Source organism: Olea europaea, chromosome 6 (genome assembly GCF_002742605.1).
Source record: "Olea europaea var. sylvestris chromosome 6, O_europaea_v1, whole genome shotgun sequence".
NCBI lineage: Eukaryota > Viridiplantae > Streptophyta > Magnoliopsida > Lamiales > Oleaceae > Olea > Olea europaea.
In genome coordinates, this window is record NC_036242.1 from 830066 (window position 1) to 857097 (window position 27032).

The 27032-nt window shown below is 34.7% G+C and overlaps 1 protein-coding gene across 3 annotated transcripts; it reads left to right on the forward strand.

The window, feature by feature from the left end:
• Window positions 1–780: 780 nt before the first annotated feature.
• Window positions 781–26907, forward strand: LOC111395412 (probable protein arginine N-methyltransferase 6). 3 transcript variants are annotated; one of them, XM_023021389.1, is made up of 13 exons: window positions 781–1116; window positions 6296–6361; window positions 6569–6637; window positions 8159–8194; window positions 14334–14399; window positions 17202–17270; window positions 17432–17509; window positions 17872–17950; window positions 20070–20164; window positions 23845–23929; window positions 24246–24454; window positions 26292–26410; window positions 26492–26907. In XM_023021389.1, the coding sequence occupies exons 1-13, from the start codon at window positions 796–798 to the stop codon at window positions 26532–26534; spliced, it is 1335 nt and encodes a 444-aa protein (XP_022877157.1). In that variant the 5' UTR covers window positions 781–795; the 3' UTR covers window positions 26535–26907. The 3 variants fall into 3 exon arrangements, with proteins under 3 accessions (XP_022877157.1, XP_022877159.1, XP_022877158.1); XM_023021391.1 differs by lacking the exon at window positions 17432–17509; XM_023021390.1 differs by lacking the exon at window positions 14334–14399.
• The last annotated feature ends 125 nt before the right edge of the window (window positions 26908–27032 follow it).

The following is a 27032-nucleotide window of genomic DNA, read 5'->3' on the forward strand; positions in this document are numbered from 1 at the left end:
TGTTTTATTTATTTTTATTATTATTTTTTTTAATAAAACATGCTTTAATTTAAATAAAAATTCGCGTGTACTTCTTTTGTTTGACTTGGCATCCACATCAGCCAGCCACATGAGTATTCGGTTAGTTTTTGGATGGACCTTTAGCTGAGTGGCTAATGAGATTACAAAATGCAAAGTTAAGTGATGAGTGAGACGATTTTGAAAGTTCAGTGACCTTTGGTGGACTTTTCGAAAAGTTTAGTGATGAGTTAGACAATTTTGAAAGTTCAGTGACCTTTTGCAGACCTGGTGCAAAGTTTAGTGACCATTTGGGCTATTCACTCGAAATTTAGGCATAAAAAGCTTAAGCTTGACTAGATTAAGGCCAAACTTCAAGCCTAAGCAAAGTTTATACTAACTTTGTAGAACATTGACTCTAAGAACATCATTTTGAAGGTAAGGAAGTTTTGAGGGGCATGGATGTTACATATTTTGAGCCCTTGTTAGAGTTTCATTCTCAAAAAACTTGTTTTTCTTCAAACAAAATGTTTTTTTATTTTTTAACCACAAATTTTCAAAAAAAATTGCTGTTACAAAATCTATTATCCGAAAACATTGGTTCAATCAAGGGCTGATTTTCTTTTTCTTTTATGTTATGGAAACCAATCAAAAGGATTAGATTTGCTATATTAATAAAAGATTGAAATGGTAATACCTAGTTTTGAAAAATTGGAGACCTACCCACACTTATCTTAAAGGTTAGGGACATCCACTACAATTTTCCCTAAATAATTAATATGGGTCCCAAAGGTTTAAATGACAAGTCGAGCTCTGAGCAGGGTGAGGAGAGAAGACATGTTCCAATCGACGAGCAGTAGTGGCTACAGCAATGGCTATCACCACGATGGTAGCAGTGGCGGCGGCGCTCACTCGGCCGAGAATCGGCTCCGGAGGGGTAGCCGCAGCAGGTCACGCAACCATGGTAGTGGATCCAATCTTAGGGTTTCTAATAGGATGATCCAACAGCAGCAGGAGGAGGAGACGGGTACGGATAAGGCTCCCGCTCCCTGTACGGACTTCGACATGGCATACTTTAACTCTTACGCTCACCTCGGTATTCACGAAGAAATGATTAAGGTACCTTCCGTCCCCATCTTTTTATGGTTTTATTTATTTATTATTTTTCAGCTTTGGATGTTTGAAGACATAGAGCTTTATTTCTTGTTTACGTTGAAGTTTAGTATCTTCGTTCTTTTGGATTAGTTTATTTGTCAGTGAATTTTTTTAACTGCTATTTGATGATTTGGTTCTCCACTTTGTATGGTTATGATTGTATTTGTGCTTTTGGGTGCCATGGCTTTTCTGACCTGGTGCTTTTCGCTTCTGTTATGAGGAACTGGTCATACCCAGCCTCGATGCCTATATAAGGAAGGAAGAAAATGAAGAAAGTTGAATTCTTTTTGATAACTGAAAGAATAAGAAAGAACTTCACAGGGTCTTTTAGATCGTTGTGGTTTAAAATATATTATATGTGGAAGTTTTTATTTTTTCTCTAATTTATTGGTGTTCTTCAATTAGACTTCATTGTTTTTTTCTTTTTGAATTTGGATAGGAATTAGGATTCGTCAAAAATTACATATTCACTTTAGAAATTCCAATAATATTGTAGGTATTTGGATACTAATTTTTATATAAATCTAACTCGTATTTGTCGCTGATATTTGATGGACAATGGTTCAGACTGATGAAAATTTATTGGAAAAACGAAATGTCATGTTTTCTAAGTTTATTTACTAATATTTATCAAGTGTATATTTAAACGTTTTGATTTCACAGTTGCAAGTTTAAATGCACTCAAATTTTACGTTAATGTTGGAATTATTTATTTTATTTCACCTAAAATTAATGTGATTGATTTGAGATAATCAGTAAATTTTGAAAGTTCTATTTGTTCACTATGTAATTAGCCTCCGTTTGGCTCCCATTAAATTCCATTTCATTTTTTTCTCTCCTATTTTCAATCATACAATTTTTTATAAAATAATATTGCAATTAAATCGAAAACTTTTCCTTCCTTTCCAAAAAAAAAAATAAATAAATAAAAAAAAATCAAATCGTATTACTCCCATTTTCATTTAAAAAAATGGGGGGCAAACCGGGGCTTAAAGAGGACTTACGGATATTTTGTTGATATTGTGTGCTAAATTGTAACTTAGGTAGTAAAGAAGACAAAAGAAAACTACAGTAATATAGGAGACTGGATTGCTATAGTAGGTGAAGATGGTAGATCTCTCAACTTGGGGTGAGTTGGAGTGGTGCTATGGTGATGAAATAAATTAATTTCAATTAGATGAAATATGGTTCATTAATTTTTGTGTTCTGTTGATGCTGATTGAATGGTAATTTTATGTCAATCTTGAATGAGCATATTATTCAGGTTTCTAAATTGAAAACACTAGTGAATGCAATTAATCCCTTAAAACAAGCAAGCACGATAGACTCCTATCAAGTCTACATACTCTAGAAGGACCCAGAAGAATGGAGAAACAGATTTAGTTAGACACATTTAGTTAGGGGGTGGGGTATTTTGGGGAATACGGTGAGATAGGATGCCTATAAATGTAAGAAGGGGGGATCTGGAAAGTCATGCATTCAATGATTAGTTTGTGGAGTTAGTGGAGAGTGATCAAGGCCTCTTGAATGCCTTGGAGTGCCTCAGTTCAATTACAGTGTTCATCATTCTGCAAATCAATAAAGAATACATTTCATATACAATCTACTATTTGAATCCTATACTAATATTCTAGTTACACAGATTGAGCATCTAATCAATTCCATAGCTCATCAGTATTGCAGGGTACATAGAGCAGTAGTCGTGCCTCAATCCCAGAAACATTAATAGCATTTTCGAGGTTCCTATCAAAACCAGTTGGAGAAGCAGCCATATTCAACAAGGACTTAATCGTATGGATATGTAAAATACAGGATTTCCAATCCTAGCAGGAAAGGGAGGGAACCACAACCATATCAATCCTAACAAAATGGTATCAGAGCATCGGCACTAGGATGTTACAATTGATGAAGAGAAGCAATTAGAAGATCATGTTAATAATTTGGAAGGATTGAACAAATGAATTCAGAGTTACAAGGAAGAACATAGGCCATAAAATTGGAGTTCCAAAGAGGTATGGCAGTAATGATGGAGAAACATGGCATTATGATGCATGAAGGTAAAGGACAAGAACTGGACAAGAAGGAAAAGGGATGGGCAGCTACCTTACCTACCTTACCTGATTCGGCCATCATTTCTGAAATATTCCTAAAATCAGAGGAATTTGGAGTTAATAATGACAACTGGAACTGCCGTGCAGAAGCAGGAAAGGTGGAGACCCGAAACCTGGGACCGGATAGATTCATTGAAATCATATCAATGTCTTTGTCGGTCATTCCAAAAGTCGAGGTGGAAGGGACGGCTTTAAGTGAGTTGATTGAGAAAAAGAAAAGGGAAGAGAACTATTTTAACGGGGTTATATGCCCATGGATTGGATCTTGGAGAAGGCCCAAATGAGTTACGGTTCAAATAGAGGTAAATTGCCTTTTACCAACCCAACAAATTATAGCCCGCATCTCTACCCATATCAACGCATATCCAACACTTACACCACAAATCCTTTAACTCTCGTCGCTACAAAAGTAGTGACCACCAGGCGTTCGGCTTCTGTAGCGTGGGGTGCACCGTCACTCACGAAATTGGCTGACGTAGAGCTGCTGCAAAAGAGGGAAAAGGGTCTGCATTATGGGTGTGATGAAAAATATAGCTCGGGTACTTGGTGCAAAAATAGTGAGCTCTAGGTACATGTACGGGTCATTAAGCATGCCAAAATGATTTACAGCCCGAACAAAAATGGAAAAAAAAAAATTCCCTAACCTAAACTCTTCTATAGATGCAACTGGTTATGGAATTTGTATGGATAAAATTTTACTCGTAGATGGACGATTAGCTATAAAGGCTAACGACTACAACAAGCTCACTTAAAAAAGGCTAACAACTGCAACAAGCTTACTTAAAAAATGGTTCAACTAAATGAAAATTCGAATTTTGAAGTTGAACACACCTGCACCTTGAGGACAAGGTGGATTTCAGGACAGCGGGTCATGATAGATGTCTAATCAAATTGCAACCAAGTGATCAACTATTCTAGTGTGCTCTCTTTGAAAGTTTGAAAGAAGGGGCGCTTTCGGTTCTGTCGGTGTTTGAAACAATTTTGTCAATAGTTAGTTAGCAAAAAGGTAATGGTAATAGAAAGCTAGTAGATTGTTTATAAATGTAATAAGGGAGAGCTGGGATTTTCATTCGTGCAATGAGATATTGAGAAATAACAGTGAAGAGATCGGGCCTTCGAATAGCCTGAGATTTGTTATTTACATTTCCATTTATCGTTGAATAACAAATACATTTCTCAATTGACATTCTTCATTTCCAGAAAGCCTTTACTAATTCACATCAGCTCTATTGCATTTTCCTATAGTTCTAGTACTAATACTTCATTGTTGGCTCCAATAGATTCACATATTAGTGTCTACAACAACTAAGGAGTTGATCAATTTGCCAAACACAGTCAAGTACCTAACAAAATAAGCCATAAAATTTGGAAGAACCCAAACTTATATAAACCACACAAAGGGAGCCCATACTTCCGATGTGGGACAAACCACCACGCTTTCGACCTCGTGCCCACGAAGTTAGGTTCCATTGAGTGGTATCAAGACCAGTCGCAGATTACCTCCAACGAATACCTGCGTTTTCATTGGTCGACTTCGATTTTCTACTTTCTCAGACCCCTCATGGTGAATCCTTACAGCTGTACTTTCTCCTTCCACTTTGGATTTTAATGGAATCTTAGAATCAACCGTGCTTTTAGTCGGATTGATTACGAGTTCTTTTTTCTTCCTCTCCTCTTCTTGTCCATCCAATTTTTTTATCATTAAATCCAACTTCTCCTTCATTGATGTTATGACAGAATGAAATTCATATTTCATGGACTCCATATCTTTCTGTAGCTGTTATTGTTGTCCATCCATCCTTGTCTCCAATTTATCAGCTCGATATTATCTATTGATTTTGATAGGAACCTGGAAGATACTTTAAATTTTTCTGGGATTGAGGCATGACTGTTGCTCTATGTACCCTACAAAACTGATGAGCCATGGAATTGATTAGGTGCTCAATCTGTGTAACTAGAATATTAGTATAGGATTGAAGAAGTAGACTGTATAAGAAATGTATTCTTTATTGATTTGCAGGAAAATGAACACTGTAATTGAACTGATGAAATGAAACAGAAATTGAAAGGCACTCCAAGGCATTCGAGGGGCCTTAATCTCTCTCCACTAACTACACAAACTAATCGCTAAATGCATGCCTTCCTAGATCCCCCTTCTTACATTTATAGGCGTCCTATCTCACCATGTTTCCCACAATACCTCTGCCCCTAACTGTGTGTCTAACCGAATCTACTTATCCATTCTTCTGGGTCTTTTTTGAGTATGTAGACTTGATGGGATTCTATCAAAGCATCCTGCTGCAAGTACAGTGAGTTGTCACGCACTTTGTCCGTCCCATTGTAGAGGTTATGGGAAGAGAGACGGAGAGAAAAATGAGGAAAAGAGATGGTATTTGGTGGAGCACTGAAAGGTGAATAGGCTTGCTTCTCTCTCTATCTGCATGTGGGTGTGATGTGTGCACATGCATCATGATAGCAGAGTAAAAGTTGAGTTCATGGAGAAGAGACACGAGGGAGAGAGTTTTATAGAGAGAAGTACTGGAGGAATTGGTGACTGGAGGAGTAAAAATGGTGACATAAGTTTTCTCCTCTCTCTTCCTTCCAGGTGATTGTCTATATGTATGCACATCATAAATATAAAAATACATACATATAGGTGTGCGATTGTGCAGATTATACATGTATATCCTGTAGGTATAGTAGAGAACTATGTTTTGTGCTAAGATTGTAAATAAAAAACCCATGAAGCCTACCAAGGGGTGTCTCCTCAAAATTTTAACAAATTGCAGTGATGTATACTTTTACTTGAAGGCTTTGTCTAATTACACTCGCAACATTTAGTTTGTACGCTATTGTTGGTACCTTATTTGACGGCAATATGAAGAAAATACTATTTTCTACAGATAACCTAATCGTTTGTGCTAAAGTTCAATTTGTTAAGATGGATTTGGAAAACACAAGGGTGATTCCGATGGTTGTCTGTTTTTCAGATTGTGGGAGTTGAATGATGATATCGTTTTTGATATATACAGGATCGTGCGCGTACGGAAAGTTACAGGAATGCAATTTTCCAGCATCAAGATCGTATCGCAGGAAAAGTAAGCAGTTGTCAATTATCATATGTCCCATAGTTGTTTCAAACTGTCAGAGGATTACGTCATCATACATGACAAATGACAAGTTATTTTCTACGAATGCTAGTAATAATTAGATCGTGGAATTTTTTTTTATGTAACTTCTATCTCTCCTCTTGATTGGCTAATATGTGCCTTTCTTGATGATGAATATTTATGCTCGTATTTCAGGTAGTGGTAGATGTTGGTTGTGGCACTGGCATTCTTTCAATATTTTGTGCTCAGGCTGGTGCAAAACGAGTAAGAAGCTCTATGCTTTGTTCTTTCAATTCAGCCAGTGGGTAACTGACATTTATAGAAATATGTATTTATTTTAGTGAACATTTTTCCTGAGGAAAGAATCAAAAGCAGCATAATTAATTTGTCTTCCCCTTTTCTTGTGTTTCCAGAGGAACTCACTCATCAAACCTTTAAAATGATTTTGAAAAATACATACAATATAACACCAGTAAAATGTAAACTATTATGAGCTGTACTATACTAATACTCTCTTTTCTTTCTTAAGGTTTACTATTTTCAAGTAGATCATGATAAAAGTACACATATATGCGATGAAGATGTGATAATTACTTAGATTATTATTATTGTAAGAAAAATCTCAAGTTTTTCTGAAGCAGGTCCCTTACCGTATTAATGGATGATGATGATTATAAGCTGTCTATAATATATTATATATTATATCAAGTGAAAATCATTTTTTTGATGATTCTGACTAGTTCAATTATACCTTACTTTTCATTTTTCAATATGTATTTAATTTATTCAACAATTTAGTTACCATCAATGTATATGTACATTTGACATATTCATTTCATCTGTGTGCTTTTATTAATATATGAATTCCATATTATTAAGCCCCCGTTTGGCCCTCATTATTAGGAGTAGTATTTTTTTTGAGAATGTGTGGTTAAAAAATTAGAAAATTTATTAGATTTACGTGTAATATTATTTTATAAAAGATTGTGTGATTGAAAATAAGAGAAAAAATTATAATGTGAAATAATGGGGGCCAAACGGGGGCTAATTCTCAATTAATTAACATTCATATTCATTAAATTAATATTAATCTTCATTTATGCATTTCAGTGATATTAATTCTAATTATAAGTTAATTAAAATTTCGCATTCAAGAATGCATTTTATTATTCACTTCCATGTAAGTTAATTAACATCTAATTTCACTTAATTGGAATTAAATATCACATCAAGTGAGAATAATTTTTTGAATGATTTTAGCCTTATTAAAATTAAATTATTTCAATAATATCATACTTTTTGTTTCTAATATATATTTAATTAATTTATTTATTATGATTATTTTTGCATTATTTCTGTTCACCAGTGAGGCTTAGAATGGTCGGCTTCTTCAATTATTTTATTTTCTGCCCTAGTCGTCAAACATCTTGTTATTTACTGATTTCCATCTATCGCGTGTCATATTATTCATTTGCTATCAGGCCTGTTTCTTAGTTGAATGACTTCGGTTAAATCAGATATGAATTGTTGGTGTTTGGGATTGAAATATTCCCAAGGGATTGTAATGTTGATCGTGTAGGTTCTGACAGATATAGTAGTCGTGATGGTTTTATCTTTGTGGTTGCTGTCTGTGCACAAGACAACTTCAGAGAACTCCTAATTTCTCCTATAAGCTATATATTATTAGCTTCACTTTCCTTTTTTCTGCAGACTTATTTTGGTTTTATATTTCCAATAATTGTGTTTTACATAAATAAGTTTGACCTGCATCTTCTTTGCCACCAGGTGTATGCAGTGGATGCCAGTAATATTGCAGTTCAGGTACTTTGTTGGATTAATTTTAAATTGTTACTGGCTGAATATGGTGCATGATACCTTGTTGTTGAACATCAATGGTGTCATTACATTCAAGATTTAAAATGCCTCATTACTGATTTACAAGCTTAATTGGGTTTGGGAAATGTTCTTACCCCTTCATAGTTTGTTGGCCTAAAGGTATAAACCAACGAAATCAATATATATTCCATTTTGGCGATCTAAGTTAACAAATTCACCTAGTATATTGTTTGAACTCACTTGTGACTTCATGAACTGGTTTAAAATATAAAATGACGAGTCCCCTCTTGGTCTTGATGTGCAGACATGTTACGGTATCAAGTTTTACAATCTACCTCATGCCGATCTCACCTTGCCTTATTACACAATATCTCCCTTTGACTAGTTAATTAAAAGTTAAAACTCTTCCTAATTTATAATATTCCATGATGATACTAAAACCTAGGAGCATTATTGGCATTAATTGTAAAAGGATGCATCACCCCTCCAGCATGTGATGTGGCACTGAATTGGTTATTCTTTCATCAACAAATGCTCATGCCATTTTCTAGTCTGTTATTCATTTTGTTGGTTGTTTCGTCCTTCAGTTTTTGCTGAGTGTATGGTATCCCATGGCTAGACTCTTGTACTAAATGGAAAATAGGTCACTGCTATTTTTGAGTTGTGCTTTTGTTGAAATACTCTTTTCCTCCTTTTTGCTCTGTATCCTCTTGCTAGCTGAGCGAAGAAGGCTCATGCCATTGACGATATAATCACTGATCTAAGCATGATAATCCTTTCTGGGGATGCACAATAGTTTTCTGAGAATTCTAGTGTTGTTTGGTCAGATTTCAATGTTGTCTGCAACAACAGTTACATCAAACATCGAGTCCCTTTGACCATGGTTTTCTTGGAGATCCTCTTCGAATTAGGCTGAGCTCCAAAAGAATAGTGGTAATACACCCTTTCTCACTTATACAACCTGGAAAAGAGGAGCTCCTCAACTGTCAGTCTCAGTCTCGAGTGAAACTTGCACTCTCCCAACCCTGGAAGGCATGCTGCTTAAATATTTGGCTTTGATGAAATAAAAACTTGACGGGCTGAAGGCAGCTGGTACCCATCTTAGAGGAAGAAATCATAAGCTACCCTTGGTGGACTTCCAAGGGAGGATGAATCGGTTATTACTGTTATGGGCCTAATTATAGGGTAATTATAGATTCCTAATTATGTAGTCTCCTAATATAGATCTCTAAAATTGTGTGTGTGTGTGTGTGTATATACATATATATATATTTATATATATTTATATATATATATGTATCGTCTTCTTTCTATGAAAATAAGGAAAATTTTTTTTTTCTTCCTTAAATTGTTACATGGTATCAGAGCTTCCCTATTTTCTTTGCTGAATCTTTGGGCCTCGGCACTTTTGTGGTAGACTTTCGGGGTTGCTTCTTCTTCGTGGTTGAAGATCAATAACGGTAAGTGGCTGGAATTGTTCGGCAACTCGTCTTCAGTATCTGTGGAGGCCGAAATCTTTTGGAGACGACTTTCGTGATTTTCGACGTCCAGAAACTACCCAGCAACACTCTGACTTGAATTGGCTGCAAGAGAGCTTGAATTTTCTGATTGTGAATTGGATGGTAATTCTCAATGGCTTCTGGTGTTTGGTTTTCATTGGGAGTGTCGAGTAGTCTTCTCTCCTGGATTGGGAGCATCGTGGGTGTATTTGGAGTTGCTAGGTTAAGTATATCTGGGCCATTATTTTGCTGATTATTGGGCTGACTGTTGGATTGAATTATTTGGGTTATTTAATTAGAATTTTGGCAACCAATTAGAACTCTTGGGCTGGTCATTTGGGCTTTGATATTTGGACTATCATTTTGCCATAGTTTTGGTAATTTTTGGGCTGCATATTAATTTTCTTTTAGGCCTAAGAATTGGGCTTGGGCTAATTCGTTGGTTTTATTACCGTTATTCGATTGGATTTTGTTTGATTTTGGGTCTACTGAGTTGGGCTTTTATTTGTTAGGTTTTAATGAGTTGGGCTTTTATTTGTTGGGTTTTAATTTGGTATTTGGAGCTCGTGTTTTATTCCTATGGCCGAGCAAAAGAATTTTGCTGTGATTGATGTCATTCCAGTGATGTCCAAAATCACGGAATATAAGTTGGTTGGTCCGAATTATTTAGATTGGAGTAAGACAATTAGGATTTATCTGCGAAGTATTTCCATGGACAATCATCTTACTGAATTGATGTCATTCCAGTGATGTCCAAAATCACGGAATATAAGTTGGTTGGTTCGAATTATTTAGATTGGAGTAAGACAATTAGGATTTATCTGCGAAGTATTTCCATGGACAATCATCTTACTGAAAATCCACCAAAGGATAATAATCATGCATGGCTATGAGATGATTGCCGATTATTTTTACAAATCCGCAATTCCATTGACACTTAATCACTGCGAGTATGTTAAGGAATTGGTGGAATATTTGGAATTTCTATACTCTAGGAAAGGGAATATGTCGCGTATTTATGAAGTTTGTAAGGGTTTTTACCGTGTTGAACAACAAGATCAGTCTCTTCAGGCTTATTTTATGAATTTCAAAAAGATCTACGAAGAATTGAATGTTTTGCTACCTTTTAGTCCGGATGTGAAAGTTCAATAAGCTCAGTGGGAGCAAATGGCTGTGATGAATTTTCTGGCTGGTTAATTCTCAGTTCGAAACTGCTAAATCCTAGATTCTTTCCAATGCGGAGATTTCATCGCTGCAAAAATCCTTTACTAGAGTACTTCGCATAGATACTAGTGCTCCTATTGCAGCAACACCTGCTCAGCCTTCTAGTGCTCTCATCAGTCGTAATAGTAGAGGTAATAAAAGAGGTGGGGGTGTAGGTAGTCGGGTCAATCGAAGTCAGAATGAAGGGGGAGTTGTATGATACTATTGTCATGAGCCGGGGTCATACCAAATACTCGTGCTGAAAACTGCAAAATAAATCTCAGAGGTCTCACTCATCCCACGTTGCAGCTATTACTACTACACCCATCTCTTCTTCTGCGGAGACCATTACACTTTCTACAGATGAATTTGCCAAATTCACTCAGTACCAAGAAGCATTAAAGAATTCATTTCATCCTATTTCTGACATTGCTGAGACAGGTAAACCTAATACATAACAGTGTAACAATTTAAGGAAGAAAATATATAACGATACACATATATATACAATATTAGAGATCTATATTAGGAAATTATATAAATTAGGAATCTATAATTACCCTATAATTAGGCCCATAACACTCCCTCTCAAGTTGGAGCATAGATATTAATGATGCCCAACTTGTTACAAATATAATTCACTCGGATCCCATTTAGAGCCTTTGTGAAAATGTCTCCTAGTTATTCTCCAGTCTTCACATATTCTGTAGATATTAAATTTTGCTGTACCTTCTCACGAACGAAATGACAGTCAATCTCAATGTGCTTAGTTCGCTCATGAAACACAGGATTAGAAGCAATAGGAAGAGCAACTTGATTGTCACACCACAACTTTGCTGGCATTGAAGCCTCAAGACCAACTTCAGTTAAGAGCTGATATATCCATATTATCTCACACACAGATTGTGCCATAGCTCCGTATTCTGATTCTACACTAGATCGGGACACAACATTTTGCTTCTTACTTTTCGATGAGATTAAATTTCCTCCAACAAAAACACAGTAGCCAGGAGTGGATCTTCGATCAATCTTGGAACCTGCCCAATCTGCATCTGAGAAGCATTCGATGTGGGTATGTCCATAATTTTTGTACAGTATTTCACGTCTAGGAGCTCCCCTTAAATAACACAGGATTTGCTCTAAAGCTATCCAATGGTGGACTGTTGGGGAAGACATGAATTGACTTACAATACTGACAGAATCTCACTACTTGATGTATGATATTACACTAGTTTTGGTCAAAAGCTATAGCTTATGGCACTAATGTACTCCCCCCTATATTACCTAGAATCAAGCCCAAAAATTCACCTCAAGCTCACTCCCTTTGGGCCCACCCCATTTAAAGCCTGCCACCAACAGGAATGCTCCAGCATCGAGTCAAACACGGGAACTCTAGTTCTGATACCAACTGATTTAGGGAATTGCTACCATTATGTATAAAATCTACAAGACTACAACTCATGGCACTAATGCAATCCACTGTATATTACCCTAGGAATTAACCTCAAGTCCATTCCCTTTGGAGCCACCTATTTCAAGCATGTTCCTGCATTACTTAAAATAATGATCTATTGGTAGGGGTTTGGCCAGCTAGTTATACATGAAAGGAGGAAGCAACGATTTTACCCGACTTAAAAACTAGAACTAAATTATGCCATTGCCAATACTGTCACAAAGAACGACAAAAGAAAATAGATAATCAATCCTAAGATTCCAGGGGTTATAATCGCGTCTCTTTATAAAAACATGATACTCAAAATCTACATATCTTTATTTTTTGAGATGTCTGCACTGTGCTACTTTGATATAATTCTCATATTCAAAACCCTTGACAAGGGACTTGACGGTGTAAAAATCTCTGAAGGACAATGATGCAGGATGAGAAATTTTGTACTAGTTAAAGGATACAACTTCATCATTTTATTGGGTGTCAAAATTATGTCTTTGTCATCAATATGCCACTCAAAAGCTTATATTCTCTCTACTAAAGGACAATATGATCTAGTCCATTCTGAATAAAACATTTGTAATATGGACCAAAACACAAAACATAGCCATAGAAATACTACATACATACATATTAGCCACATAAACATAAAGTACAACTTACTGTTCATTGGACAATTTGAAAATGATAGAAGGGTTGATTGTCGGAGAGAGATCTTTAAGCCGCTTGTGTGGTTGAGTATTCATGTGTAACTGTGTAAGTGTACAAGTATATTTAGTATCAAAAGGACGAGAGGAGTAAAGGTGGAGAGATAAGTGATGGAGTTAGAGAAGAAGAGTGTGTAAATAGTTGGTGAGGGGTAGTCTAGTGTTGGGTTTATCTCCTAATTATAGTGTAAATTCTTGGACTATGTGTAGAAAAGTAAAAGGAACTAGCTAGATATTAGGCATGTTCAATGCATAAATGGTGTATTGTCGTGAAAATGGTTAAATCAATACCTTTAATCACGTGGTCAAATCAATTGACTTGGCTTAAAACTTGGTGTAAATAATGTTTGTGGTCAAATCAATTACATTGACTTGAATTGTTGTGTGAATAATGCATGTGGTCAATAAAACATCTTTAAACAAGACCAATTGGCATATTTACATATGTTTACAAATGATTTCATCTAACTTCCAAAATAACTCTCCATTTCGATTCTTAAACCATTGGCCAATAACCAATAAGGTCATTAGACTTTAATGATAACGCACTTAAGTCCTAAATTTAAATCTAACTAGTAGTAAAAATTCGAGATATTATAGCACCCTCATGAGAAGTTTTTGTAAGAGCAAACATAATGAATTTCTATGCTTTTATCTGCTCTGAAAGAAAATCAGAAATTTGGAATCAGGGATTAGGTAGCTGGTAGTTTAATGTTCAAGGATATGCCTTTTGGGACTTCATAATAGCTCATTCTAAATGTTATAAGTTGAGTTTTTCATGTAGGCGGTCAAGAGACGATGGGTCATGGTTGTTGAAAGTTGAGTAGATAGATGAGGAAATTGAAGGTCTTGATGTTTGATCCCATTCAAACAATGACATCAGTCTTTGAAAAGGAAGCTAAACTGGTCCATGCCATGGTTGAATTATGGAATGTATGGGAAATTCTTGAATTATGCTAGAAGATGTTAATGTTTTCATTTGTAGACTAGAGGCTAATTAGAGCAGATTTTGTAGTAGATTCATATAGCGACAGATCTTAGAAATCACTCTTAGAAAAAATAGGAGTCATTCAATCTAAACCTTTTGGCTTGAGACACAATATTGCACCTTTCTTCCCTAAATGGAAGTGAAAAATCTGATAGAATTTTCTTTCGATACCTCTCTATTTTCTCTCCAACTTTTTGTTCGTTTTTATTGTTTCATCACAAAAGAAAATTCTAATTATAAGTAGTCTAATAGATGTTTTTCTTTTGAAATATTATGTCAGGCAAATGAAGTTGTAAAGGCAAACAACTTATCTGATAGAGTCATTGTTTTGCATGGGCGTGTTGAGGTAAACCTCTTCTCTAAACATGCTGACACCTGTCATTTCTTATGCATTCGTGATTTCATTTTTTCCATGGTTAATGTTATTTGAACAGGAAACAAAATCTGTTATGTTAGGTTGTGTTCAGTTTCAACTAACTGCCTGTTATTTTTATTTATCATCAGATGTAATAGTTTCCACAATTTAGTCAGATCATTCTAATGCAGAAGCGTATAATTTGTTAACCAACAAGAAGATTAAGAAAAGAAGGGGAGGTTCCAAAGAAGAGAACAATTGAAGGCAAAAGAAGATATCAATTTATTCCTACAATCAAGGGTTATGAATTATATTGAACAAGTCCTCTATTTATAGGGGAAGAAACGAGCAAGAGCCTAGAATTAGAAGAATTTCTAATAAACTAGAATCTTATCGAAATATAATAACTAATCTAATCTAAATAAATATTTTCTAAATCAAACTCTATTTTAAAATCTATCTTTATCTTTATCTCTATTTTGATCTTCATCATTTCTTCCCCGTTGAGAGAACTCAACTCTAAACTAGAACTTCATATTCTAAGGAGGCTGGTCTTTTGTCTTAACCAAATGTCCATATTTACTCGACACCAACATATATCTGAACTCTTGCCAATGGGGGTGATCTTTACAATGAACTAAATGCTTTTACTGATCAATTGATGACAAGCAAACAGACGTAAGCTATTTTTTATTTTTTTAAAATTGAAGCTAAGGGTTTGTTTGAGCCCTATTTTTTGGCAGAATAGGTTTTGTAAACTTCATTTTTTGAAATATGGGGTTAAAATGTAAGGAATATTTTTAGATTTACATGTAAAATTATTATATTGAGAAAATGTGTAATTGAAAATGAGTTTAAAAAAAAGTGAGTTTTTAAAGAATGTGACTCAAACAAGGGGCTAAAAAACAACTATAGATGAACAAATTGTTGCAATTTTTTTGAGGCGTTGTTTTAGCCCCATTTTGAGAGAGATGCATTTTTGAATGGTGCTTTTCGAAAAATGTGTGGTTAAAAATAAAAATAAAAATAAATCGATTTTCTTGTAATATTATTTTATTTGGAGAATGTATGATTGAAAATGAATTTTGAAAAAAAAAAAGTGAATTTTCAACAAAATGGGGCTCAAACAACCCTTGAATTTTTTATTATTTATTTATTTATTTCAACTAACTAAAAAGAGGCAAAAACTGAGCCCTTGATTGCCGTCGGTACGAATTCTTCATGTTCTTCTGTTGTTCTAAGGTTTTTGTGCGTGAATGTGGTTATAGAGTTTTGGATGGGTGATGGAAGGCTATGTATGGTGTGTATATTGAATGGATGAAAAACGGTTGGTGGATTTTTGGATTTGAGAAGGTGTAGGCCAAAGGATAATGAGTTGTTCTGACACCAAATTGATGCATGAGCATAATTTATTAACGAACAAGAAGATTAAGAAAAGAAAGGGGTGCAAAGAAGAGAAAAATTGGGACAAAGGAAGACATAGATTTATTCATCTTTATCTCTATCTTTATCTCCATGAAGTTCAGTTCGTAATATTCCAATTAATAAGTGCAGAGACACTAGTGTAGGTCATATCAGCATTAAATTAGACACAAGCATTGATGCAAAGGGAATTCTTTACTCTTCACTTGTGTCAGAGCACCACTTACACTAGTTCTAGCCATGGAGGACCAGCCTCAAATAACCAAGTGCTTTTTCTGTTGCTAAAAAACAGAAGGAAAGCGTTACTTTTGCTTTTTTGTTTTGGGGATAAATGAATCATAACATGCCTTACCTTTGAGAGTAAAAGCTTCATTTGAAATTTCTCCTTGAATCATGCCAGCCTAATCCGTTTTGTTGGGTTATCTATTATGGATAGTTGAAAATATAATATAAAGAACAGAAGATAACTAACTAAACTGAATGCATCTTGAGAATGTTTGTTAGAAGCTATTGTTGGTTATCAGAGAGTTCTTATTTCTTGTTACTTCAACGAGTAATAACAAAACCTATTAAGGAAAACTATATTGCAAATGCACCAATGGAGTTAGTTAATAAGGATCACACGGTAAATAGAACTTAAAGTCAAGCCAGAGTTGAAGAACTATGAGAATCAGTTCAGTCTTTAGGCATTACTCTTGTAGATCTCATGCATCACCTTATTATAACCTGCTTGAGTTTTATTTTATGGTTCTGGCGGCGTATTCTCAATGAATTTTTACTTCTGTTTTGAGAGTTATTTCTTTTAGAGGCGAAAGAAAAAAGAGCTGAAGTTACTTCGGTAAATTTTTTTTACTTTCTATTACTATCCATTTTCTTTTCTGTTTTTAATTTCTATAGTTATATTAATTATATAATAAGCGTCTTTTTTAACTTAAAAAATGTGAACAGATGGCAAGGTATGGTATATCAACATGTTTCATTTAAAGTGAAAAAAGGGAAAACTAAGAAATAATTTGTTATAAGAGCCTGTTGTTGTTATTTGTATAGAACTAAATGAGTTGAAGCAATAAGAGGTTGTTGGTACATACAAATAAAAACTAAATGTCTTTAAAGAAATGTATGGCATACGAGTGACCTAGATTCCTTGTGGAAAAATTGCTTTGTATTTTCTTGGAATAAATTATTGTTCTTTGCTGTCTGGTACTAAAAATGTTAAGCATTTTGTTTTTGAAGTTGTGTGTTTGACAGAAGTAATGGTGATCATTTGTTTGTTTCTGGTTTTGTTTTGAACCTTACACTAGTTCTTGAATAATTTGTCTGCTGCTTATAAATAAAGGATAAAAGTAGCAAGTCACACTCTGGTTATTGCAGGATGTTGAAATTGATGATGAAGTTGATGTTATAGTTTCAGAATGGATGGGTTACATGCTTCTCTATGAGGTGATAGTTAGTATCTTGCATTTATAAATCTAAGTTTGCATGCCTATACAAATGTATGTAATGGATTTTTGAACTATACTCTGAATTGTATGTCTGTCTGGAGGTTCCAGTTTTCCTCTTTTTTAGTGTTGACATGGAACTTGCTTGCTCTTCCATGTTAGAGTATGCTGGGGAGTGTCATTACTGCCCGAGAACGCTGGTTGAAACCCGGGGGTCTTATTCTTCCATCAACTGCTACGGTATTGATAGCGTTTCTTCTCACCTAATGCGTCTGTGTGAATTGTCAAGCAACGATGGCAGCACGCTGCAACATATTTAAGGAACTAATGTCAATTTTATGTTACTGATTCAGCAATAGTTGGCCATAGGCTTTGGTCTTTTAATTTTTGCTTCAGCTTGTACATAACTGCTAGTTGACCAATCTGTCAACAATAATAATAGAAATTGGTCCACTGGAAACAAACATGGTGTTTACTGCTATTGTCATATGTGAATATAATGATTGCCTTAGTTTCTGGTCCATATCATCCAAATACTAGCTTTGGCATATTGTAGGGCCCGATCATTGGGCATAATGCTGTTTTATTCTCTACCTTTGCAGCTGTACATGGCACCTGTCACCCATCCAGACCGATATAGTGAAAGCGTCGACTTTTGGCGCAATGTATATGGAATTGATAGTGAGTATATATATTAAGATTTATGCTCCTATCAATATTTTCAACAACTATATACTAGATGTCTAGCACACAAGTTTTTAAATTTTTTGTATTTTGAAATAAATGTGATTTTGAAGTCTATAAATCTCTTGGTTTCATTGGTTGAGTCCAGCTCAGGTTAAGATTAGCCTGATTTGCACATCAGTGTAGTGTCTTCCTGTATGATAAAGATTTGTTTTTGACTCATAATCTGTTACTCCTGGATATCCCTTGTAAATGTCTTTTCACCTTTTATGCTGTAGGATTAGGCGAGTTGACAATTGATCATGGATTGCATATAATTTTCAAAATCGACTAGAACAAAAATCTAACATATTATAAGGTGCTCTATTTTATTTCGTTCCACCAGGGTGAAACAAAGTCATTCAAATGGTTCGTGGAACTCAATTATGTTTTTCCAAGAAGCACATAAGTATTGCTGCTAGGAAACACAGAATTATGCTTTAAGAGTTTCACTGGCCTTGTTTTGAGACCTAGTTAAACATCATCGGCGTGGATTGATGTATGTATTGTTATTTAAGTTTTCAATTTTAGCCGATTAATTTTTCTGGTTAAAGACTTGTTCAAAAGGATTCCTTGAGGTTACCAATTTATCTCTCTTTTTAGTATGCTATATTTGTGCTATGTTCTCTGAGAGTTCTCATCCGATATGTTAGTTGTTCATGAAATACTTTCCCATTCTAGACTATGCTGCTGTGTACACTAGGGTTTCTGGGGGAAATGATGTATTACGTATTGGATTATGGCGATTCTGGAACAGGAATGCACAAAAATGTAGCAGTGAAGAGTGACAAGGAGAAAATTGGAAGTTCTATGGGAACTGGATGTTAGGGCGGTTGAGTTGACATTGTGGTAAAGAAGTATCGCACTGTCTCCAACGAGAGTTAAACAGGAGTAGTTACACACTAAAGCAGATATAGCTGCTTCCTCCGTGTTTGTTTAAAAGTTGTTGAACTGCTTTCCGGAGGACTGTCTATGCGTAGGAACCTAGGATCAACCAAGACATTTATTCTCATGTGCTTGATTTTCTCTCTCCTTTTCCTCTTCCCTTTTTTTCTGTAGTTTCATTGTAAAGTTAATCAATTCCTTGTTCTGTAGAAATTGCCTCAATTTTGTCCCAGATATGTTTTATAATCAATCAAATAAAATATAATTATGATACGTTTAGGACGTTTTATAATCACCATGCATTAGAGAGGATACCGTAGGTGGAAACGCTTATGTGGCTATGAGAATCATGTGAACATGGGGAGATTTGTAATTTGCCAAATCATCAAAGCATCAAACGAAATTTAAATCTCAAGAAATTAATATAAAAGATTGAGGTCTAGTTTGATTGGTGTTTCTATTTTACCCCTCATCTAGGATAATTTAACTATGATTGGAACTAGTAGAGAGGGGGAGGTCTTTACTACTTGAAGTTGGAGTTGTAATTAGGCCCCATTAAAATTATAATCCCTTTTTTGCTCTTCTTATCAACCGCACATTCTCCAATAAAATAATATTGCACGTAAACCTAGAGCTTTTTCTTCTTTTTTAACGACAAATTCTTCAAAAAACACTATTCAAAATATTATAATCTCAAATGATAGGAGAATCCATTTTCAAGTAGTGGCAATTCTACATTCTATGTATCACCGTCCAACTTGGGCATGTTTGATATAGATGCACCAACTTAAGGCGGAGAGTTGGAATGGAAAGATCATATTTAGGAATTATTTAACTAAAAAATTGATAAATATTTAAGTTGAATAAAAAAATTATTTTAACCACGTATTTCATCAACTTTTATTAAGATCTTCTAGAAATCCGATTTTCAGCAAAATCAAATAGGGGTATAAAGTTGGACTATTCTTTTATGTAGGATTCACTCTCATGAGTATTTAACGTTCAATAATACATTCAACCTAAGTTCTAAGTCTGAGTTGTCAGTTTTCAGTGCTTACTTTCACGTCAAAGTTGGTCTGGAAATATAAATAGTACATTTAAATGTTGCCTTTGCTCATTTAATTATCAGCTGACTTTTCATGGATCTTTTCTCTTTTGATTGCTAAGGTTGGGGATTTGTTGTTATATGTAGTGTCTGCCATGCTGCCATTAGCAAAACAGTGTGCTTTTGAAGAGCCTTCGGTTGAGACAATCAGTGGAGAAAATGTTTTGACTTGGCCTCATGTGGTGAGTCCTCCATGTATCCTGATTTCCCTTTTTACAGCTTTTCTATTCTTAAATGAACAGAGTGCCAAAAAGTGTGATGATTTCTATAGATGAAAAAATAATTGAAGCTTCCCGGACACTGCATCAAAGTATTGTTATAACCACTCTTCAAAGATAATATTACTGGAATGAAGTTTACAACTGCTCTGCTCCCTTTTTCGGAACGTTTAGGATTTTTTTCATATAGGGTTGTATAAATAGTGATGTTTTAAATTATACTTGGTGTGACCCCCTTAATGCTTGAAATAGAATTATCTTTTTCTTTCCAAAAACAGATCTTTTACAAGATTAACTGTAATATGAAGAACTCCAAGATAATAAGGATGGAAGATTTAGAAAGACGATGCTGGGTGGGCGTCAGCCCTTTTTTAACTTGGTGCTAAAAGTGATGACGAGGTTTTTGGGGGCATAGATGGACTTGAACCCTCAAGATAAAACTAATTTTAGTTTTCATTTTCCTTGTGATGGACTTTGGCTATCAAAGGAGGATTTTGAAAAATTCATATTTAACTTTGTAAAGAACCTCATTACTTGGGTCTTAAATTCTTGAGCCAAGGTTTTAATAAGAAGAGATGTTGGGAAGTAATTGGCCATCTCAATAACTTGTGAGCTTGTAAAAGAGACGAGAAGTTCATATGAAGACTGAAGGTATGTAGTGGACAGGAAGATATTTAGAGAAAAGGAGAAAATTGTTCTCTATAACTTTATTTCTAACATAAGTAATCCTTGACGGGAAAATGAATTTGGAAATAACATGGGAGCAATGTTCTTGGTTGGAAAGGTTCGGAGGAGCAAATATGATATGGACCTAAATGAATGGAATTGCTAGAGAACCTAAGAGGCTTATTCACAAAATGGGACTCTAGAAAGCAATGGCATGGCTTGGGTGCTTGCGTATTGGTGTCTGACACATGTACGGATGTGCAGGTTGACCCCCTTTTCTGGTTCTTTATAGTTGGACATGTCTTTGATGCACACTGATTTTTAGAAAAAAATGAGAAGGAGAAACTAATTGTTTCTCGTCTTTATCAATCTATGATAGAAGGGTCGTGCAATGGTGGGTAGATAAGATGGCAAAGGGTTGAAGATGAAGGCGTCGTTGTAGGTGGGTCACTAGTAATATCGAACGGTGGATGTCTGAGTTTGACGATGCAGTGAAAAGAATGAATGCGGAAAAAAAAAAAAAAAACCATCTTTGTTCAGCAATTAAAATGCATTGCTTTATTAACTGGGCAAACACCTATTTTATTTAAAGAGCACTCACTCTTTCGATTAAATAGGCCAAAATTGAGTCATAACTTATAAGCTTTTAAAATTAACGAAATTAGGAGTCTATTTTTTTTTAGATTCAAGAGCAGATGCACTTAACAATCAAAATTTGGGATATTAACGTCTACTAAAACAATTACAAAATTGAACAAACATAAGCATATCTGATGGCAAACACCTATTTTATTTAAAGAGCACTCACTCTTTTGATTAGATAGGCCAAAATTGAGTCATAACTTATAAGCTTTTAAAATTAACGAAATTAGGAGTCTATTTTTTTTTAGATTCAAAAGCAGATGCACTTAACAATCAAAATTTGGGATATTAACGTCTACTAAAACAATTACAAAATTGAACAAACATAAGCATATCTGACATAAAACCCTCCTTTACTTCAACATGTACGCAATATTCTATTTGTTTTGCAGTATAAAATTAAAAATGAAATATATTTTTATAATATTCTAACAAATGTGTACCCGACATGTCGTCCTCTACTTTTCTGAAAAATCAAGTATCAGCATGTCTCTAAATGGGACGTAAACACGTTTTGCTGACTGTTATATAAAAGGAAGGTTCATACTTGGGATTTAGTCAATGTCCAATTTTTTTTTTTTCTCCTTTACACTGTAATGTGAAGAAAAGAATCAGAACGTATTTATCATCGTTGCAAGGAATCTATGGATTAGAGTATCAAAGGAAGCAGATAAGCTTGAGTGCTTCCAGGAAATATGCAGCATTTATTCCTTGAGAAGCCAATTGGATTCCTTTAAGAAAGGTTTGTGATATGGGAAGCAGTAGTATCAAACATTCTTTGAGTAATATGGACAGAGATAAAATGCAGTGTTTTGGAGGCGTCAGAGAAAGTTATAGTTATGGGAACAGGGTCTGCATCTATGGGATTTAAGGGTGTTCTTTTTTCTCTAACTGATTTCAGTTGAAAACAAAATGCATTCTTGATTTCTAGTTTAATGGATAGAGGATATCTATCTTTCATGATTGTCAATATAGTTCTTTGATTAATAAAATTTCATTTCTTGTGAAAAATATATCTAATGGAAGCAGATAAAAGGTTTTAAGCTATAAAAGTTAGGGGGGCTACAGATTTCCTTATGATCTAATTTTCTAAGATGTATTGGACGGTATTTGCATAATAATATTGCATTGCTGTGCCCCTTTTTTACATTACCAAATTATAGTTTGTCCAATCTAAATTTTACCTTATCGATACTCTAACTGGTTGTTGATCATGCTTTTAATAATTTTTTCATTCTGAAATTCATATTTCAGTTGTCATATGGTGAATTATTGTTTCTATATTTTCAAATTTCAAGACTCTAGTAGTTTCCCTTCCGTGGTCTTGGGGACTGATAGGGAAAGGGAATTGCTTCGAAGGTGCACTTTATAAACTATTATGTCTTTCGTACTTTTGTACAACGGTATCATCTAATTTCAATTATATGCTTATGTTACTTCCAACACTGCCTAGTGCCTACAAGCATGTCTTTTCCACTCTACTAGGCATGGCCAAGCTTTCTTCAGATATTTCACATGATTTTAATATGGTAGTCCTGGTCAACATGCGATGCACGTTATGCTTTAGAATTTTAAAGTCTTTAAAAAATTTTATTTTTTCTTTGTTAGTCCTGTCCCATAGCCTCAGAAACCGCCCATCTTTTAGATTCAATGATTGGATTCTCTTCCCACGTAGTTGGTCCTTAACCTCGTCGTCATTTTCATACTTTTTAAGTTTCTATAAATATTGAAAGAAATTTCTCAGGTTGCATTTATTTTAACATCATGCTTTGAAGCATGTAAAGCTTGCTGCTCTTTTGCCACCCTCTCTCCTATAAGAAGAGAATCCTCCACAAAAGATACACCCTTCAAAGATGCTTATGCATGTGTCACTCATGCTTCATTTTGTGGAAAATGAAGGACATGGAAATTTATAGTGATTTTAAGAACCTTCTAAATAAACTTCAACAAATCACATTCATGTATGTCCATCTTCCTTGGCTACGACTCTTTAAATACATCAATCTATCTAGTAAAAACAATATGTGATGAATGAATAAATCTAGAAAACTACAATGTATCTTATCTATGGAATTTAATAGTTTAATAAATTGATTCTAGGAATGCATGAATACGTGTCAATTAATAAAATCAAAATTAAAAAGAATATTATTGAAATAATCTAAACATAGTTTAAATAAAATCATCCATAAATGATTCTCGTCTCATATGACTTGTAATATATTATAGAATATAGATATGCTAGAGATGTTATATATTAGTGCATATTTACCTGATTTATCTCGAATATTATTTTGCTTTTGTAAAAACTAATTTTTTTCATTTTCTGATGACAGGTAAAACAGGTGGACTGTTATACAGTTACCCTTCATGAGCTAGAATCTGTTTCCACCAGATTTAAGTTTAAATCAATGATGCGGGGTTAGATCCCTTTCTCTTCTTTTCATTGATATTTTGGGTAGACCATGTGTTTATGTATCTCTGAGCATGTATGTTCACGGCACCAATACTTACCCACTCTCTAAAAGGCATTTTTTCTCACTCCAGATCATTTCATTTCATTTCCATGTAAATTTCATTTCCTTCATGAGCATGTATCTTACCTTTATTGAGTTTTGATGTTATCATTGAATTTGCAAATTAATGCATGATTAAATATTTTTGCTCTCCTACAAGTTTTGAAATTTTAGGAATGTAATTTTCTAACAGTAGTAGTATATTTGCTTTTGAATTCCAGCACCATTTCATGGGTTTGCTTTCTGGTTTGATGTGGAGTTTGACATACCTGCAATATTCCCTTCCAATAACAATACAAGAATTGCTGCATTCATTGAGCCTCCTAATAATCATGATATAGATGGCACTCAAAGAAAGAAGCGGGCCAATCCCAATGAAGCCCTTGTGTTGTCTACGGCACCTGAGGATCCTCCAACGCATTGGCAACAGGTGTCTTACGTACATTTAATTTATGTCTTTTCTTGTGCTTGGGCTCGAGGAGTGTATGCGGCACATGCTTTGACTTGTTCTTTAAATAACATTAGGCCAGTGTAGCAATTGCCCAGATGGCTCACTACACTGCAGTTCCCATCAAACACAAACTAGCTGTAGCTCAAAGTGATTAAGCAATTGACCCTACCATTGTGTCAGACCTGCTTGCTCTAACGGATCCTGAAGCAGGCAGCCTAATTCTTTCCTAGGTGTAAAAGAGTTTTGGAAACTAAGGTTGTAAAGAAACTACCAAAATTTTAAGCGAGTTGTATCTTAGGATAAACAAGAAATTTGGATATGTAGCTTAAAACTACATCCACACTAGCTTGTACAACTAGTTAAGCCAGATTCTGGATAAACATGGGTCAACTAGATGATTTTTCTCTATTATATTCAATCCTTAATGTCAACATCCAGACTGGCATATTACAAAATAACAGGACATATATATAAAATCTAGTGATAAATTTATAACTCAGTGAAGGATAGATTACATGACTATTGGATAAAAGCAGTCGAGAAGAATTGACTATTTTTGCACTGTTGAACTTGAGATACCTTGAGCATATAAGATGGACAGCAATAAGTCTTTGAATCAATTAGTCTTTGTATGAAAATGAGGTGGTTCATAGAGGAATGCATAGAATAGACAGCAGAAGAAGAGAAGAAATAGGGAGGTTTTTCATTTTAGGAAACTCACACTGATTTTCTGTGGCAAGGTGGCGAGCATATATCAGCATGATATTGTAATATATGAATTTAAATGTCAAGATTGGCTTGGTCCTGTAGAGTCGGTGAACTTTTTTTACATCATTTATTTTGCAAATTGGATGTGTAAGCAAGGAGATAGGATTTGTTTCTGGGAAGAGATTTGAATTGGCTCAAATTCTTTTGCGTTTATCTTCCCCCGGATTTTTCAAGCTTTCAAGGTTAAAATGTGTCAGCATTAAGTGTGTTGGTTCATTATCTGAATGGGACAATGAGTTGCAACTTTCACTTATGTCAGGCTCTGTGAAGTACTGAAATTTCACATTTGTCTTTGTCGCCTATCCTTGAAAATTATATTTAAGCCTTTTGATATGACAAATGAATATGGACATTGCATTCTGGGTATCTTTTCTTGTAAATCATATTTTCATAATTGATTTGCCTAATTCCTTCTTTTGATCCTTTCAATTTCCTTCGGAAATATTTTATCCCTACACAATTGAGGTGTTCCTTGGATAGTTTATCAGAGAAATTAATACTTGTGCTTTGGCCCAAGGGAGATATTGTCATTATTTTCTTTCCCCGTCATGGTTTCTAATGTTTAGAAAGACTCAGAATGCATTGAGCTCTGTTTTTACTTGGTGATGCTAAAAGATCGTCATAGTGCAGGTTTCTTTGGGAATCCAGTTTTAATTAGGTCTTTTAAGTAGGTGTAATTAATTACTTTTCAAAAAGCCAATTTGTTTAGCTCATGTAAGATGGAGACACCTATGAGGACATCAATGGTTTCGGCTATCATTTGGATGAAGATTGTTTGTCCTCTACTTTTTTAATTCTTACTCCATGACCGTAAGTTTCTTCTTTCATTTAATATGATCAGTACCCATGTGATCAGCATTTCTGTAGAAACTTCAAAATTCTAGAAGTTGCAAAGAAAGGTTTGCTGGTTATCTCAACTGCTGAAGAGTTGACGGTTGTCTGTATCTTGTCCTTCGCGATTTCCTCACATTTTCGGCTGTCTCTTGCTCTCAAGCAATGTATTCACATAATATTTGTTCATTCCTTTTTCTTCCCGTGGATTTTGCAGACATTGATCTACTTCTATGATCCAATTGAGGTGGAGCAAGATCAAGTTATTGAAGGTTCTGTAACATTGTCACAAAGCAAAGAAAATCCTCGGTTCATGAATATTCATTTAGAATATGCGTAAGTGAAAGACTTATTTCATTTTGCAAAGATTGAAATACACTTCCATATATGCTCATAGTGATTCTTAACTCCAAGCAGATCCAATGGTCGTTGTTTTGTTAAAGAGTCTGTTATGCGATAAGCGAGGCGGTGATTTTTACCCTTTTGCTCACGTGGAATGTGAAGCTATTGGGTCAGATCCGGATCAGTAAGGTAGCTGTGATGCAATTGGTTTCGTAGATTCTGCATCTTCATTTATCTGCTCGTGTATCTGAATCCCTTGGCTCTATAAGACATTATAATTTATTGTGTTGGATGCAACTATAGGCTTAACTGTTGAAAAACCTGAAGCTATTATTCTTATAATTGTATACCATAGACATTAGTATTATTATTATTTTTAATTTCTTTCTAGGTTCTGTGTAATCCTATGTGAGTTGTTTTTTGTAGAGTAGAATTATTAGTATTATTGGTGAATTTTTGGAAACAGAATTGGATGGTGTCATCTTTCTTGATATTGGGGTGTCTCCTTATGTTTCAAGAACTGGTTGAAATGCTCAACAATGTGTGTGTGTGAGAGAGAGAGATGAAATTAAACTTCCAATTTTGCTTGCCTGCGCTGAATTCAAATACACCTACG

Bases quoted from the DNA above. Each gene is read 5' to 3' on its own strand.
- LOC111395412 (XM_023021389.1), top strand. From the start codon at position 796: ATGACAAGTCGAGCTCTGAGCAGGGTGAGGAGAGAAGACATGTTCCAA. The intron at 17,271-17,431 runs GTGATAGTTAGT...CTTCCATGTTAG, and splicing joins GTTACATGCTTCTCTATGAG to AGTATGCTGGGGAGTGTCAT. The intron at 17,951-20,069 runs GTGAGTATATAT...TGTTATATGTAG, and splicing joins CAATGTATATGGAATTGATA to TGTCTGCCATGCTGCCATTA.